The sequence below is a fragment of the Plodia interpunctella genome, chromosome 8 (assembly GCF_027563975.2).
Source record: "Plodia interpunctella isolate USDA-ARS_2022_Savannah chromosome 8, ilPloInte3.2, whole genome shotgun sequence".
Taxonomy (NCBI): domain Eukaryota; kingdom Metazoa; phylum Arthropoda; class Insecta; order Lepidoptera; family Pyralidae; genus Plodia; species Plodia interpunctella.
In genome coordinates this window covers 495040-512787 of record NC_071301.1, presented here as the reverse complement: position 1 = coordinate 512787, position 17748 = coordinate 495040, and the positions used below count along the sequence as shown (strand labels likewise).

Below are 17748 nucleotides of genomic sequence, written 5' to 3'. Positions count from 1 at the left end.
CCCATGGTCCAATCGTACGTAGAGTTAATCTTTTATTTAAGGTAGAGTTGGCAACTGGCTCGAATCCATAGGCATTTTTGCCTGTGATTCTAAGGCGTTTGACGACTTTTTTTAAATTTCTTCACTCGCTTTGAAATTACGAAAAAAGAATGAGAAACGTGCGTAGCAAAAATAAAACAAATGATAAAACAGTTTACAAAAATATTATAATAAATATACGAAACAGTACCTACATTCTTCGACCAATATACACTTTTACTTTACTTTGTAATACTTGTATTCAACAATAATTTAAATAATATTTCTTTTAAGTAGGTATCCAAAATAGTTATTGTGTATAAAAAATGCCTAGTTTAAACGAGCATAATAACAAAATAGACTATGTGGACTTTGCGACAATCGAAGAGTTTTTATTAATTCAAAACCACAAACGATTATCTGCTCTATTCTCGTTGAAACTAGGCGTATTCTCGTTTCACGCGGCAGCTCGTTGTGCGGTATCATTGACCCATTCCCTGGGTTGTTTGAGAACCTTCATCAATTCTGCCTCGGGCGAATTTGGTTTCGGTTCATGCATGTACTCCCATTTCTGTCAATAAACATTATACATTTCGTGAGTGAGTAAAATCAACAATCATCACCAAAGACAGTTGTGGTTTGTTCAAGTTGTACAGAACTGTATATGCAGCGAAATATTTCATCAAAATCACGCAACGACGTAATTTGTAAGTAAGGACATGACAATAAAAATATATTTTTTATCTAATAAAAGTAATAAGTAGATACATTAGTGATGTCAAAACTTGTAGATAAAACATTGTTCTTTAGTTTTAATGCAAGCTTTCGGTATTTTACAAGTAACTGGCTACTGATGTAGAAATCACTGATCTCGACTAATTATGATGATGCGATGAAATAAACACTCTCAAACATTTTCAGAGCGTTTATTGATTTAGTACCATTTTTAGGGCCATCTTGTAATGAGAATATTGTAATGAGAATCTTGTAATGATAATCTTGTCATGAGAATCTTGTCATGAGAATTTTGTAATGAGAATCTTGTCATGAGAATCTTGTCATGAGAATCTTGTCATGAGAATCTTGTCATGAGAATCTTGTCATGAGAATCTTGTCATGAGAATCTTGTCATGAGAATCTTGTCATGAGAATCTTGTCATGAGAATCTTGTCATGAGAATCTTGTCATGAGAATCTTGTCATGAGAATCTTGTCATGAGAATCTTGTCATGAGAATCTTGTAATGAGAATCTTGTCATGAGAATCTTGTCATGCGAATCTTGTCATGAGAATCTTGTCATGAGAATCTTGTCATGAGAATCTTGTAATGAGAATCTTGTCATGAGAATCTTGTCATGAGAATATTGTAATGAGAATCTTGTCATGAGAATCTTGTCATGAGAATCTTGTCATGATAATCTTGTCATGAGAATATTGTAATGAGAATCTTGTCATGAGAATCTTGTAATGAGAATCTTGTAATGAGAATCTGGTCACGAGAATCTTGTAATGATAATGTTGCAATGAGAATCCAGTAATACTCACAGCGTTGAGCGGCAGTGACATGAGGATGGACTCGTACCGGGCCTCGGGCGTGTGGAGCCCGAACTTGGTCCCGCGGTCGTAGATCAGGTTGAATTCCACGTAGCGCCCGCGCCGCAGCAGCTGCCACTGGCGCTGGTAGTACCCGTACGCATCGTCTTTGTGCTTTTGGACTGAGAAAGATAATATATACATATAATAAAACTGTAAATGGGCTGTACAAAGGAGATATTAACGAAAAATAAATATGGGCGGTTAATGGGACTAAGTAATAGAAGCATAGACAAAAATATAAAAAATATGTTTTAAATTTTTGTCTCTTTGTACGCACCTCACACAAAGACTACTATAGATAGATATTAAACTTTATTCACCATTCTGTACATGCAACTTAACACAATACATACAAAAACACATGTTAAAAGAACAAGAAGGAATACAATGACGGACTTATCCCATGAGGAGATCCTCTCGAAGAGAACTCTTCGAATCAACCAGCGACAGTTTGAGAAGTCATATTTACTATTAGGTTCTCACCAATATTTTTTTACTCCTACAACTGAACACTATTAGATTATGTTACTCCAAAAAAGTGAAGTTTTTGGTCATAGGTATGTATAAAGTAGGACACAATTTATTAATTATTTAATAATCACACATCCCATTTGACATCTGTCAGCCTATAGCTAGAACTGTCAAAAAGTGTAAATATTATTTCTTTATCTATAGTATTTTAATGGTATAAAGTTGTTGTAGTCCTGATTTTGGAACAACAAATATTGTGCGCCCTCTGTTACATACAAGCTTACATTTATGAATGTTGACGAAGTGTCAAATGTGCCCTACTGGTGGGTGATTTCACGAGCGTTTGAACGCGGCGTGCAGGGTTTCATTAGTTTCATTGACGACTTCGGTGGCGCAGTGGTAAGGCTCTTGCCACTGGACCGAGAGGTCGGGACCTCTCGGGTTCGATCCCCGGTCGGGTCATGATGGAAAATGATCTTTTTCTGATTGGCCCGGGTCTGGGATGTTTATCTATATATGTATTTGTTATAAAATATAGTATCGTTGAGTTAGTATCCCATAACACAAGTCTCGAACTTACTTTGTGGCTAGCTCAATCCGTGTGATTTGTCCTAACATATTTACTTATTACTGTCCGACATTTTTTTTCGTCCGATCTTTTTTAAAAAAAATTAAACATTCACAAAATTAACACTGTACCAGTACTTTACTTATTAATAAAATAGGATAATCAAATTGATAACTGTGTATGGTACAATTTAATAAACACTAACGAGAGCCCGCGGCGGAGTACAAAACGCTCGTGAAATTCAACCGTCAGGTGTCTTACCAATAGGTAAATAGCTGGGTATGACAGCTTCCGCGCAAGACGTCACGAAGTTGAAGGCGTCAGTCTGCGACGGCGTGTCGATGTCGTCGAAGAAGATGCCACCGACGCCGCGCCGCTCGCCGCGGTGCGGTATCGAGAAGTAATCGTCGCACCATTTCTTGAATCTGAGATATTCATGGATGATGTAATTATCATTATATAGACAAATGAACTCTTTGTTGCAACGTTTACAGAAGAATAACATAAATGAGCGTAAGGGGGAAGTTATCAAGAACAGAATAAATAAATAAAAAATTATAAAATCTAACATATGTATTAATATGTGGCTGTTGCCCGCGACTTGTTCCACGGGAGCGGATCTTCCCGGGATGAAAGGTAGCGTTATCTCCTTCATACTTCAAGCTCAAACTAAATGTGCTCATGCAAAATTTCAAGAAGATTGGTTAAATAGATAGAGCGTGAAGAGGTAACTGACAAACAATCTTTTGCATTTATAATATTAGTTAGGATTACGATAACACACTCTTAAGAAAGAATTTGTTATTTAATGTTCATAGCACAAAATACATTTTGTAAAAGACAAATGGAAATACAAATATAACAATAAATATACAAAAGCAATGTAAAAAGCCAACCTGTCGCGTTAGAATATGTTTTCAGTAAAGGCAGGTTAAGTTTGGTCAAATAAATAAATAGGATCATTATCTAACAATCAACCATTGGGTCATACAGATAACACATGGTGGGTGCAAGAAATAAAGTGATTACTGTAATTAAATAACTTTAATACGAGTACATATATATCTAACTATACATATTTATATTACTAGCCTTTGCCCACGGCTTCGCCCGCGTTTCTTAGGTGAATTTTCATTGTACTTATTATGTACGGATTCTAAGCAACGTATCGCACCATACGAAATCATCGTACGATGTAACCTATATCAGATTTTAGGTTAGACAATCTGCTACACAACCACAACACATTATATCCAGTAGTGTCTGCGTTATACACAGCAAACATACAGTCAGACAAAATAAATTCTAAAAAAAATGTTTTGGCCTCTATTAGTTCCACAAAGAACCCCTAATATATCCTATGTACAGACATAGCCCACAGACATATCATACCTGCCGTAATAAGTTTTGTCGTGTGTATCGCAGGCTTGCTTAAGTGTCATGTGGAAGTGCACCGCATCCTCTTCGTTGAGGTAGTATGGAGTCAAATCTGTGCCGCCGCCGAACCACCACTGCACTCCTGGGAAATAAGCAGCAATTTATACATTAGTATTACAAATGCGAGAGTCATGTATTGTAGTTAAAATATACATGTAGTTGAAGCCCCATGCAGATTCAAACATACGCAACTTTCTTTTCGAAAATCTACTCGAATATTACTTTATTGGGGGACGAAAGTTTGTATGAAAATCATGTTGAAAACACGACTCAATTGGCTACACAATATCGGTTCTACAATTTGTAATCTGACACGTGTAAACACATTATTCACAAAATATTAATTATGCTGTCAGATATAACTATTCTATGCTGACGAAGTCGCGGGCAAACAGCTGGTAAACATATAATAAATAGATATAACATTTTTTATAAAGGCTGAAAGGATTTTTGGTCCAAAATAAATTATTGAATTGATAAACGTACCATCTTTATCCTGGACCTCGAAGTATCTGTAGTTGAAGTGTATGGTGGGCACCATGGGGTTCCGAGGGTGGATCACAGCGCTCACCCCCGCTGCGAAGAACGGCAGCTCTGTGTTCTGAAAGTTCTTGCCCCTGGAGTGAATACATATTGTTGACTAGCTTTTGCACGCGGCTTCGCACGCATTTTCATAGCAAAATCACAGTAATTTTTTTATCGCGTACTCTGTAAGACTGGTAAACATATATGATTCAAATTCGCATTTTTCCTCATCTTTAGTTCAATTTTCTGTTTCCCGCTGCGTGTCTCGTCCCGCAAACTTGTCCAATCCCGCTTCCGGCTATGTAATGTAAAGTAGATATCCCGTACCGTTTCCTACATATTGTGCCATCATGTTTTTTGCAATGCGTCCCGTCCTGTTTCCCACTACGTGTCTCCTTCCCATTTCCCGCTCCCACTCCCACTCCCGCTTTCTGCAACGCGTGCCGTCCCATTTTCCATGACGTTTTACGTCCCGGTTTTTTATTAAACACAAACGTAAATTAAACATTTTTTGTATTTACTATTACTGTTATTTACTACAAAAAGTAAGTGTGCCAATTTTCAGCTTTTTATCTTGAAAATTGTATTAAGTCCCATACAATCTTTCACGCGCCTTATAAAGGGGTTGAGGGTTCAATTTGAGAAAAATCTGAAACACGTATTCATTACTTTCTTGTAAACAACCAAAATCCAAAATTTCAAGTCACTAACTTCAACGGTGTAGAACTTTCATATTTACAGTTTTTCACCCCTTTCACCTCCTTCGCAGTAGAATTTCCAAAAATCCTCTCTTAGTGCTCACCTACACTCACCTACATGCAAAATTTCAGCTTCCCGCCCAGCAGTTTGGGGTGTATGTTGTCTGTCAGTCAGTCAGTCACTCAGTAACGGAAGAGTTTTATACTGATATATAAATAAATATATTACGACAAATCACACAGATTGAGCTAGCCCCAAAGTAAGTTCGAGACTTGTGTTATGGGATACTAACTGTACTATATTTTATAACACATACATATATAAATAAACATCCAAGACGCGGGCCAATTAGAAAAAGATCATTTTCCATCATGACCCGACCGGGGATCGAACCCTCGGACCTCTCGGTTCAGAGGCAAGCACTTTACCACCGCGCCACCGAGGTCGTCATATATTGATATATACTGCGCCCATTATATCTATATCAGACTTTAATCGATAAAAACAATTTGTTTATATTCTGTTTACACCTTTCTACAAAATTTTAGAGTAATCGGTTCCGTGGATTGGTATTTTAATTTTCCTACAGGACCCTCCTCATTTTCCGGGATGAAATATCTAGAAGATGTTAACCCGGGATTCCGAGGAATTTTTGATTCATAATTAGTTTTTCAATTATCCTACGGGAACCCGACCATTTACCCGTATGTTAACCCGGTATATAAGGTACCTACTCGTACATACCAAATTTCAAGCAAATCGGTCCAGTAGATTTCGAGTTATGCGCGTTCAAACAGACAGACAGACAAAAATTTCCATAACTATATTTTCGTCATCTATATCAGTAACTAAGTATATTCAATGAAGAAAAAAAATATAAATTAAAAAAAATATCCAATGTACAAATTTGGCCTTTCTTCAATTATATTATATGTATTGATGATGATATGTATAGATGATTATTATTAATGCTACGACGAGCCCGCATACCAGCGCCATCATCACATTTTTATGTACTTTTATTTATCAGCAAAAACAAAAAAAAAAATTAATAAAAATGTGATGAAACGTAGATAAAACGCAGCGCAATCAGCGCAGGTGAGGTCGCGCCCTTAACCAACCGAGATCAATTTATTAATTAGGAAAATTATTATATTTCAATGCCAATGATCATCATCATTCATGTTCAATCCTCGGGAAGGGTCCGTACTCCAGTCATTACTAAACTATAGACATTAGCTACCTGCCTAGGCGGCGGGGGGGGGGGGGGGGGGGGGGGCGGCTTGCCGTGCACCATGGATATGTTCACGTTCTCTCGCCCCCGCCCTCCACTAGATCCTAGACAGTAGCTAGTTACCTGCTGCGCATCTGCTGGGCGGCGGCGGGCGGCAGCTTGCCGTGCACCACGGATATGTTCACTCCAGCCTTCTCGAACACCCTGCCGTCCTGCAGCACGCACGTTATCCCGCCCCCGCCCTCTTTGCGCGTCCACCGGTCCACTTTGAATTGGGCTTCCTAAATCAAGTTTAGGATAACAATTTCAACATTTGTCCACATTTTTCAACGCATATGATCACACAGATGTAAACATTTTCCCCCTAGCTATTTATATACCATTGCTGGATATAAGCCTCGCATATTTTTTTCGAAGGATCCCTGTGATACAGGGAATATTGTGGTACATGCGTGGGCAGAATGAGGAGTTAGACTAGCGGTAAATATAAATATATCTGATATAAATATACTCTAAAAAAAATTGTATAAGCGAAGGTTGCGCGCGCACCAAGTACACGTTAGTATGTGAACTATACTTATACTACGACTAGCCACTGAGGTGCATTCTTAAACATTTCGAGAATGCACAGAAGTTAACAGGAAATTTAAATCAAAAATGCTTTAGAAAATTTTTGAGAATTTTCCGACAAGAATTCCTTCAGAAGATTTCTGGAAATCATGATAAGAAATTTCTGAGAACATAAAATCGGCGGCAGGCTATTATACATCACTTTTATCATTTAAAACTAAAAAAATGTGAATTACACCGAAACTACGCTAACTCTGATTATGATTTGACAAATTAATTTAGCCACAATATAAATGGCCACAAAACTGCGGCGAGTATTGTTCCCGAGCTATTATGCAGCCAGAACATCAATTACAGTGCGCTCGCTATCAAACAACGTGCATGTACGCTTTAAATTTATGTTAAAACATTACAACCAGTTGTAAATGACAGTACACAACAACATGTACGATCAGAGATATTTCATCCTAAAGGTTCGATATGATTTGAATTATTTTTTTTTCTATTCGGCACGACTAAAAAAATATAAAAAAATTATTAATGGCAGACAGGCTTTGCCAATATCCATTCACAGAGGGATTGGATGATGATGATATTGATAAAACAAGAAGATGCAGAAGAAGCACTAACATTATATTAAAATTAATCATAGATTACAGAGTGAAGGTAAAATTATAAAGGAAGGAAAATCTTAAGAAAAAATTAGAAGTTCAGTTTGTGATTGTGGAAAAAATTAGTACAATAATGTTAAAGGTATACAAATAAGTATATTAAAATGCATACCGGATATGGAATGAACACATCAGGATCAAGATCATCATCATCCGCCATCTTTTCCTCTTCCCAAGCCTACAAGAAATCAATTCGTTGTTTACTATTATATTGTAAATACTAATATGTTTTACGATATAGTCAACAATGCCAGATTTCAACGTTAAGCAATATTGGGCTCTCAAATTTAAACGGTAAAGCACAATTTAGGATTGCAAACTTTAAAATTTCATATTTACACCCCTTTTTTGTAAAGGTAAGTGTAATGCAGTCAGAAGCTATTAACTATTAAATGAAATTGTGTTTAATTAGGCATCTATAAATTAGATACAGGCACAAAGCAGCGTATCTAGCCAAGTTTAAGCAAAGAGGAACTGATGATGGAGCAGCGGTGTTTAACATAGTAGGTATTGAGTCTGAAAACAGTCAATTTGCAAAATAGTATTTGGTTGCAAAACAATTAATTTTCGTAATCAATCTTGATATGTCCGAGTTTCAAAATACCTTAAAAATATCTATGTCTTTAGTAATTACTTAATGTGTTTGTGTTATATATTATGAACTCTTGAAAGAGTCTTTAATGGAATACAAATTCATCATTTTATGAAAAAAGAAAACAAATTCATACAATATTTTCTGGTATATCATAATATACAATTTTTAGTGTTTGTGGACCTTACATTAACTTATAACGCTTACATAACCACTCTTCAAAAAAACTCTATTATTTTGCAACTGTTTTCAGTATAGATATTTTGTGACTTGTATCATAATATATATAAATATAATATATTAGGACAAATCACACAGATTGAACTAGCCCCAAAGTAAGTTCGAGACTTGTGTTATGGGATACTAACTCAACAATACTATATTTTATAACAAATACATATACATTTTCCATCATGACCTGACCGGGGATCAAACCCGGGACCTCTCGGTTCAGAGGCAAGCACTTTACCACTGCGCCACCGAGGTCGTCAATAATATAAACCTAGATGTTACTTTCAAATTTGACTGTTTAGAGACAAAGCTCAGAAATAGAAAAAAAATCATACCTTATCCTCTTCTCTTTCAAGAGCACGGCAGAACTCAGCCTGTATCCTCAAGATCATCAGCTCCATCTGTGTTTTCATGTCATCCTGAGTCTTCTCAAGCCGCTCTACGGGTGTGATTGGCTGGGCCATGTAATTCCTAAGCTGGATTAACTCCTTCATCTCCGCTTTATTCTGTTTGAGTTGGCTGTAAGCGGCAAACCCAGCTCCTACTATTGCTGCACAGTACAGTCTGTAAATAATTCTTGGTGTAGTATAGGTACTGTACCTACATTAAAGTACAATAAAAAGGAATATTTATGTGTCCAAATACTAAACCTAATTGATTGAAATTTGTTTAGTAATTTAGATCTCCTGTAATTAAATTTGCTTCTCTTTACAAGACATCTCCGTTATTGATAATTTATTCAGTCATAAATTTAGAGTTTTAGCAATTATCATCTAATTTAATTAGCACATCTTCAATATATTCATGTCAATAAATTCTACATTACTATCTAACATTTCTTTAAACATGTTTTTAAAAAGTAAGTACCTAGAAAAATTTGACATTTCCATTCCGTTTCAATGATTGCATAAAAACTCATATTCGAGACCAAACAACACGCAGAGTTGTGAAACCAATTTAGTATGTAAACACGAATGAAATCCAAGGTCTAATGTTACCGATTTGTTTGAGCATATTGTACGCAATCATGAGTGATCTCACGATATTAAACGTGTATATATAATATTGGTTTCAAGTGGTTTTCACAGAGATAGGCGTTTTCGATAATATTCGAAGGTTCCCAAAGTCATTTAGAATGTTACGATGACCAGATACAATTAAATTGTAACCTTTTTTTATGATAAACATTGACCAATGTAGGAAACAAACGAAAGGTATATTTACGTGAATAAATAATGTGTTGTTTGCGATGTATATTAGGAACTCTTGCAAGAATCTTACTGGAATAAAAAATTGTGATAATTGCATCAGATGGATAGATACACTTACTTCATGGGCCGATCTCTAATTTTTTTGTAGCTTCCAACATAACTGAGAGTACTTAAACTACGTAGAATCACTCTGAACGACATTTTCTTAACTAAAAGTAAAATATTATTCCACAATTTTCACAAAAACACTGTTTTCTGATTTTCTTTGGTATGTTTTGACAAGGACCACCGGTTTGATTGGAAGTGTCAACGTCACATGCGATGTTTACGTCTAGCGCGCCGTCTGGTGGCGGCGCCCTGAATCACCTATCAGCTGTATATTTTTCCTCTGCAAAACGTGCCTCCATGCGCAATTATATGCGTTCATCTCTTTTCCGAGCAGGCATTGTGGCATCGATCGGACGTGTCGCGCACTTTCCGGCCAGTTCGCTACGGCCTCGCTGACAGCGTGTCGGCACTGCGCGTGTGTAGCGCTATCCCAGCTATCGATCCGTCAGTGGAACCGCATTGCCGTACATTCCGAAGGCGGTGCCTCGCCTAGTTTTCGTCGATCGTCGGCGTGGCGGGCGCGTGTCGGCGTCGGCGGCGGCCCCGGGCGGCCCTGCGCAGTAGCGACTTCAAGTAGCGCGGGAGCGACCGACCTTCTTTCCGCCAAAACCGGCTCGCTGTCCGCGGCGGACGGCTGTGATGTAGCCGGGGCCGGCGCGAGCGGCCTTCGGACAAAGGACCCGCGTTCGGTGATTCGCGATGAAGAAGTTCACGTTCAAGGGGGTGCTGGACGGGTTCCGCAGCTCGGTGCAGGCGGCGCCGCGCGGAATCGACCAGGAGATCCAGGAAACGCTGCGTCCAGACCACTTCCAGGTTAAAAAGGTGAGTTGTTGTTTTATCGCGCGACACGAGCGAACCAAGGTCCCGCAGATAATGGCGATGAGCAGCGTGCGGCTTCGCAGGCGACCCGGCGGGGAGAGGGGCTTACTACGCTCCACTGAAGTGCCGTATTTATAAAGGCGCACCTGAGCGCGCGTTGCCCGATGTGTACGTACGCATCGTTGGCACGCGCCACACCAAAACAATGTCATGCATTGGCCATAACAAGCTGTTGCTGGTGTTTCAGACGCATAGATACACTGCATTTTATCGTTATTTTGTAGAAAGTTTTGTTATCCGTCGGCATTCGAATGAACTATTAACGCTCGTTGGTAAGGTTTGCGTCATTTAACCTTGACCATCTAACCGGAATACGTAATATTGGGTGTAGCGGTAATCTTTTTAGCGAAAGTGTTTTGGTTATAACAAATCAAACTGTTTATCCAGTAGGGCCTGATATCAGCGAGGCTATCGAGCTAGCAGACAATACAATCACCCTGCACTTGCGTAGGCGGAATAGCGATCATATTGGACTGATAACGGATAAGATAAACACTGCACTCAATATTAACTGGCTCAAAACACGGGAGGATGGTATTGATGAAGAACTGGTACTATTTGTTCCTAACTAGTCTAGAAAATATGGTAAATTTCCGTCACAGCAATTTGTAGTGGATATTGCTATCAATTTGACCGTAAACAAAGTCGCGTGCGTGTTTCAGACATTTTTATCTATCACACAGATGATTGCTTGAGGCATTTCTATCGTTTGACCCAGATCCAGTTAATCGAATAAATGGCCAATGTCTCAATTAAAACGTATTTTTGTCTTTAAAACAACAAAATTCTTATTTTTACCAAAAATTTTCCTGTTTACGGCGACTTGTTTTTTATTTGTTGTCGTATTATGACCGTCCAACTTAAATTTCGGTTTGGTTGGGTTCATCGTTGAGCCAAACGATGATTTCACCGTGATGTCAAAGTCGAGAAATAATTTCTGTAACCTACCCCACGTTGTAAGAAAATATTTGAATATCTCAACAGTGCCGACGGCATTTTTCACCGTCGGGTCAAGCAAAATACCTATCTAATAACAATTTCGTGCGGTTTGTAATGAGGGCTCAATATTACGGTATGTTATTCAACCAGTTATTGAGGAAAAACAATTAGCAAGAGTACATTTTCCCGCACAGCCGGCCGTCTACGCCGTGATGGATGACGTCGCACGAAAGTTTAACGCTGCAGAGAATAACTTTACCATTATGGTGCCAAGTTTTCTCTATTAAACTAACGTTAAAAGTTCCATTTCTTTTCTGAAACCGATATTGGATCTCATTGAAGTCTTTTGGTTTGCACCATTTCAGTTTTATATTTCCTTTTCAGAGTTCATGATCTGAATATCGAAAGTCACCTTTTCCATAGGTTTAGATTTCATAACGTCTTCGTCGCTCATGGCATATTCTAAGGCCCTTGTAAAGGCTACATCTTTTTTTTTGTTCGTGTTTAATCTACATCAGCCGTATGCTGATTCATTTAATACACCAAGATCCTGTGTTCCGACGACAAAAGGGACGTTTATTACTTACTCATCTGTAAATGACATTTTTGTAAAACTTTTATGAAAAAAATCTGCCGCCTCCTAATATAAGCCTCATGCACTATCTACTTCTTCTTGTCTTTTAATACGCCGGTTAAATTTTATTGATTTTGTTCAATGCAAGTTTTATTTCTTAAGTTATTTTTTTGCCTTCTCCAAGTCTACTTGGGATTGGGACTCTTCATTGTATTTCTCATCTATTCCTAAAATGTTTGCACTTTTTTACTGACACAAATATTCCGCATCATAAAACAACGCCGCTAAAGTAAAAGTGCCCGTAAAACTATATTTTTGCTCCATCGGGTGTGTAACTCAAGACTCACACGGCCGGAAGAAGTAAATTGGTCCCCTTTTCTTCTCTGTCTTTGTTACATTACTTTCATATTTTCCAAAAGAATGTTGCGCGTACTTGAGTAAATATTTGAGGGGTTCTTTTTGTCTTTTAACAATGTCAATGACGAATTTTTGTTGTTTGAGAGATACCTTTGGTAATTGATTGCTCTTCGTATACAATTTTCTGCTAATGCCTGAAAGCGTGTGGCGTATTGTGAGCAATGTTTATAACAAAACTAAAAGAATGATTGCAAAAACCTATACTAGGCTACTATATTAATGGTGAGACACGTTTCTAAACATAGAAGAGAAATAAATATAATCTAGTATTAGTGTTAAAAAAAAATTCCCTCCATTCTCCCGATTTTTCCCTTAAGCGCTGAATCAGGTTATTGTATATTGCAGTGTAAAAATCAATGTAAAATTATTGAAAACAGTAATTTAAATTGAATTGAATGGGCATGATCTAAAATGCTGAAGCATGTTGACATGTCAAGCGTTGCATCGCCGAGATCGCGCTTTGATTAATTTTTAATTTTTGTTTTGTGTTCTACGAGTAAGTAAACACCAATTTTTCAGAACTGATATGAGTCTTGGGTTTTTTTTAGCAGGTCTAAGTCCCATATGCCGCTTCGGTACCGAAATCAAAATACTTCTGTTATACCAACAACACACATTTAATTAAATGGAACTAAAACAGAACGCGAATATGTCGCTAGTCAAGAAAATCAACGGTTGCCAAAGTTAAGTTAAATATTCGTTTCGAAGTGAACACAGTTCACGAAATTGTCTTATAAAATATTCGAAAGCAATGATGTCTGTAATTAAGCGATGGGGTTGCCAGGCCGTGTTGCGTTTGACCCCGTGTCCTGATTTATAAGTTTATAACCCTGGCAAGCTGGCGCCGACTTGAGTCAGATGTCACGTCATCGCATGGCCAACGCCACAGATTAAAAATTCTTATGGCTCGTGGGTGTAATTTGTCGGTTGTACTTAACGACAGAGAGCGTAATATTTGTGTTGATTTTCTAGACTTTATTTCCTTTTCTTGTCTATTTCTGATAGGCTTTGGTTCGGTTACAGATACACCATTGATTCTAAAAGTAGCGTTTTTGTCTTCGTTACTATCTGATTCCAAATACACTAAACCAGTTAAAAGAAAATCCAGAATTTTGAGACATTGAAAATAATTTTTTTAAGAGAAAAATGCAGTGTAAAATTATCTCCTATCATTACTACTACACACGTTTGTATAATTTTATCAACATTTATCTCGGCTATTTTCTTCCCGCTGCTTAGCATTTGTCGTACGACACTACTTTCCATAATTTTCGTTGAGACATCTTCAATGTAGCAGGACATACGTGGATAAGATCAGAACAGGATAGAGACGGATATAAAATACCGAATGGTTACGTTGGTTAAGACACTACGGTAGTCCTTAGGACTCCGTGTAAGTCGCAGATCCAAAGTGCTAATACATGAATACATATTAATGGGCGATGCGTCGAATGTGCGTATAAAATATTTTTAAATTGTGGCCTCTGTTTATGCAATCACACAAAGTCATGCAACCGTTCGTCGCAATGTGCCCCTTTCGCAAGATGTCCCCTGGTATCAAATTGACGGTTCGTTGCAGAATTTATAAATTTGGATTATGCGACCAAAACGGTCGCAATGCGTCATGCAGCATACCGCCGCTTACCTAGGGCACCGGGTTACTCTGTACACATGGGAAGAAATGTGAATACACTTAAGGAAAAGCGGGAATAGGGAAGAGTTGGGAAATTATTTACATATAAGTGTATATTTTATTGTGTCCTTTACGGAGAGTATTGTTATGTCGCAGATGTTAGACACAATATTGTCGCCATTAGTTACTGAAATATGTTAAAATATTATGGAAATCAAAGAAAGATGTTGGGAAATCTAAAAGGAAGAACTAAGTAATTGCACTAAATTTTATTTGCTCGTTTTCTATAACTGCACTGCGCTGTGTTGTCCTATTACATATTCATGTTATACTGAAATGCCGCCACAAGACGGTATCTTTTTAAATTTTCCTTGATGTATTTCAGGCACAATAATCCATATTACTACTCCATTTATTAATTAGTTCTCCATTTCATATTTAGTACTCAATTGTTCTACGATAATCATGAGAAAAGCAAAAGCTAAGTGTCAGTATAACCTTGTTCCCAGCCGATGCACCACCCACACTGATTGATATTCCATCGTCGTGGCCATCTTAATGTTATTGCATTGTTCTATTCTCACATCTAAACGCCAATAATGCTGAGACATCCCCTGACTTTAAAGTGGATAACCTTCGAGTATAAATATATTGCACAAGATACGGCATTACCAATGTATAGCCATCCACATATAAAGTTTCCCTGCATCGATCTTTACTACGCCGCGGTAACTGGGACGAATTGGGTATAATATAGAATGAATATATGTATTGTGATGTTGATATTTCGTATCAAAATTCTGACGCTTCATGATGACACTACGAAAAATTTACACGAAAATAAAAATTGGCACAAATAAATACATAAAAGTTGATGTAGACAAAAGGTCAATGCATTCCAATAAATAAATGTTATATAAATTATCTGCGCGAGCGCCGGTCGACCTTGTCGTGCGGAAACTTGCTAATCTCGCACATGGCTGATAACAAATAAATTGTTCACAATAACTGCTTTATTGTACGCGAACTGACGTTTTTTATTGTTTTCTGTTTGCTCGATTAATTTCGTTTCGCCAGATTTTCTGCATGTATCGTTACAGGCTATTCTGGTTTTTGACTTATATATACTTTTTTTTTTATTACCAAATTGATGTTTATCTAATTAAAATATATTAAATTAAAAATAACACATACTAAATATAATCTGCATTATGCTTCGTCAATGTTTGAATTATTTTTTTTTTTGATAAAATAGAGATAAGTATAATGTTTTTATTTGAAAGTTTCACCTTTTTACACCTAGTAGTTTACTGTGCCTTATTTGTCTGTCAGCTCCGGAAGACATGGAATTTTCTTTAGTCCCTTTAACGTGGGACCGATCATCTAGCAGAATATATTGTCAGGAGTATTATTTAAGCATTTCCTTCAGTTCTTTGGAAAATAGTGTTAAATTCGATGGTTCTGGAAATCGTAAAACCGAGTGACATTCTTTCTGATCAGCAACTCGTCTGTCCTGAGAAATACGAGGAGAAAAGGACCACAAATACAATTGAGTTGTGGGAGTTTCGCCCGACTTACGTTACACCCCTTTTTGAGGGGTGGGGCGCGAACTGCCCGGACTTTTCTGTGTGGACTTACGTCTCGAATTCCCGACGTTGTGGTTTATCCGCGTATTGTTGATTTTACACATCTGTTGTGAAATCGAAATAATTGGTCTTTGGCGATTGAATTGCAACGTCAACTGCATCCTTTTCGTTTTTAAACACGCCTTTTATTGCTTATTTTTAATTGTAATCTGTGCTTAGTAGTTGGCATTAAAAGCTGTCCTATGAGGGTTGCTAACTCTCTTGGAATAGCCCTCATTACAGCGCCCAAGTTGGGCGCCATTGTGACTACGAAAGTGTAAATCATATCCGTGCAGTAAGCCGTTGCGTAGTTCCTTCGTTGGTAGCCTTGGTGCGCTATCAAGTCTGAATACATCATAATAATGCATCGGGATAGGTGAAGTGTAATGAAATGTCTGTAAAATAATAAGTATTGTACCACGACTGACCGCAATGTAGGCTCAATGACGCTATCTTCATAATTGCCTGGTCTCATGTTGGCACGTCTATTTCAGTCGAGTGTGTTAAGCTCAAATAGAGCTTTCAGAAGTTCCCGACTGCATGAAGTTGGACTGCGGCCTCTACTGTGCCGCCATGTTTGCCCAGCCCCTTTTGATTTCATTTCGTAAGGTTATAGACATGTTACAAATCTGTTTGTAGAGGATGATGTTATAATTTTGCCTTTCGGCACTATTCATTTCAGATGTAACTGATATTTTAGGCCGGACAACTATTATAGACTAATGTGGCATAAATAAAAAAAAAAAAAATCAAATACGGCACTCAATTTTCAATATATATTCTCTCTGCATCACCTCTTGGTTGCTTGTTTATTTATTCTTAAGTTGACTGAGAGAAAAAGTCACAGACTTTTAGTCCGCATGTTTTTGTGATATAGTTAAATTGATACTGAATACCGGTATTATAAGTAATGTTTATTTACGTGCTGCATTACTTATAATGCCGGTCCAGTCTATTTATTTAACTACAACATTTGAAAAGAAAGGACTACGATAACGAATAAACACACTTAACAAACAGTTGTTTACTCGAAACAATGTAAGGTCCAGCTAAAGCATTTTCCCTATTTCCCGGAGTTTTGGCGGGATTTTTCAGAGACTCCCAATTTTCCGGCTAATTTCCCCGGACTTTATCGTAGCAATTAGTATCAAGTGTAGGGAGCTTTGTGTTGAAAGGCTTGTGTCAAATTTGCAGGATTTCTCCGCCCCTTTAGCGAACCGTGCAACTTTCAAATGCTTATTAAAGACATCCGAAATAAATAAAATAAATAATCTGCGCAAAAAGTGTTTTACAAAGAATAAACGCATTTAATATTTATCTCCATAACATTTTATTTATTACAATAGCATGCTATGTCCAAATTTCATGTCATCTAAAGGTCATTAAGGCTTTTTCTTCAAGTATGACTGTAGCGTTTGCGTCCGACATAATAATATCAGGCCGAAACTCAAAGGGTTGGATGGAGTGCAGTACAACTCTAAAGCACTCAGATTTAGAGGCTGGAGAAATCTGCCCAAAAATCGGAGCGCAGGGTCCGCTTGTAAAAGTAAATTTTACAACACACGCTTCGGTGTTGTAAAATTGACTTTCACATAACATGTCCCGAACTTACTTACTTTCGAAACATAACCCATGTGATTTGTTTATTTAGAGTCTGAAACGGTTCTCCGACGTTACGAACGTTTCGTCGACAGAATGTTTGGATATCGAGCGTTTGAACGACAGAACCCTTCATCTACGAACGGTTCGCC

General features: G+C 37.6%; 2 protein-coding genes across 11 annotated transcripts in view; one reads left to right on the top strand and one right to left on the bottom strand.

The window, feature by feature from the left end:
* Positions 1-184: 184 nt before the first annotated feature.
* Coprox (Coproporphyrinogen oxidase) lies at positions 185-10148 on the bottom strand. 2 transcript variants are annotated; one of them, XM_053748626.2, is made up of 9 exons: positions 9941-10148; positions 8947-9175; positions 7901-7966; positions 6671-6828; positions 4576-4706; positions 4045-4171; positions 2914-3077; positions 1563-1732; positions 185-589 (listed from the first exon to the last, which is right to left on the bottom strand). In XM_053748626.2, the coding sequence occupies exons 1-9, from the start codon at positions 10021-10023 to the stop codon at positions 476-478; spliced, it is 1242 nt and encodes a 413-aa protein (XP_053604601.1). In that variant the 5' UTR covers positions 10024-10148; the 3' UTR covers positions 185-475. The 2 variants fall into 2 exon arrangements, with proteins under 2 accessions (XP_053604601.1, XP_053604602.1); XM_053748627.2 differs by lacking the exon at positions 7901-7966.
* A 461-nt stretch (positions 10149-10609) lies between these two features.
* The window catches only part of Tomosyn (tomosyn), a 214073-nt gene continuing 206934 nt past the window's right edge, over positions 10610-17748 (top strand). For all 9 annotated transcript variants that reach the window (XM_064436121.1, XM_064436119.1, XM_064436122.1 and 6 more), the window contains exon 1: positions 10610-10752. In XM_064436121.1, coding sequence (XP_064292191.1) covers positions 10630-10752 — 123 coding nt within the window. In that variant the 5' untranslated portion in view covers positions 10610-10629. The remainder of the gene's footprint in view (positions 10753-17748) is intronic.

Excerpts from the sequence above, each read along its gene's own strand:
- Coprox (XM_053748626.2), bottom strand. The coding sequence starts at position 10,023 with ATGTCGTTCAGAGTGATTCTACGTAGTTTAAGTACTCTCAGTTATGTT. Across the intron at positions 4,707-6,670 it reads GCCCAGCAGATGCGCAGCAG|GGGCAAGAACTTTCAGAACA; the intron begins GTAACTAGCTAC and ends TATTCACTCCAG. Across the intron at positions 3,078-4,044 it reads GACAAAACTTATTACGGCAG|ATTCAAGAAATGGTGCGACG; the intron begins GTATGATATGTC and ends TGAATATCTCAG.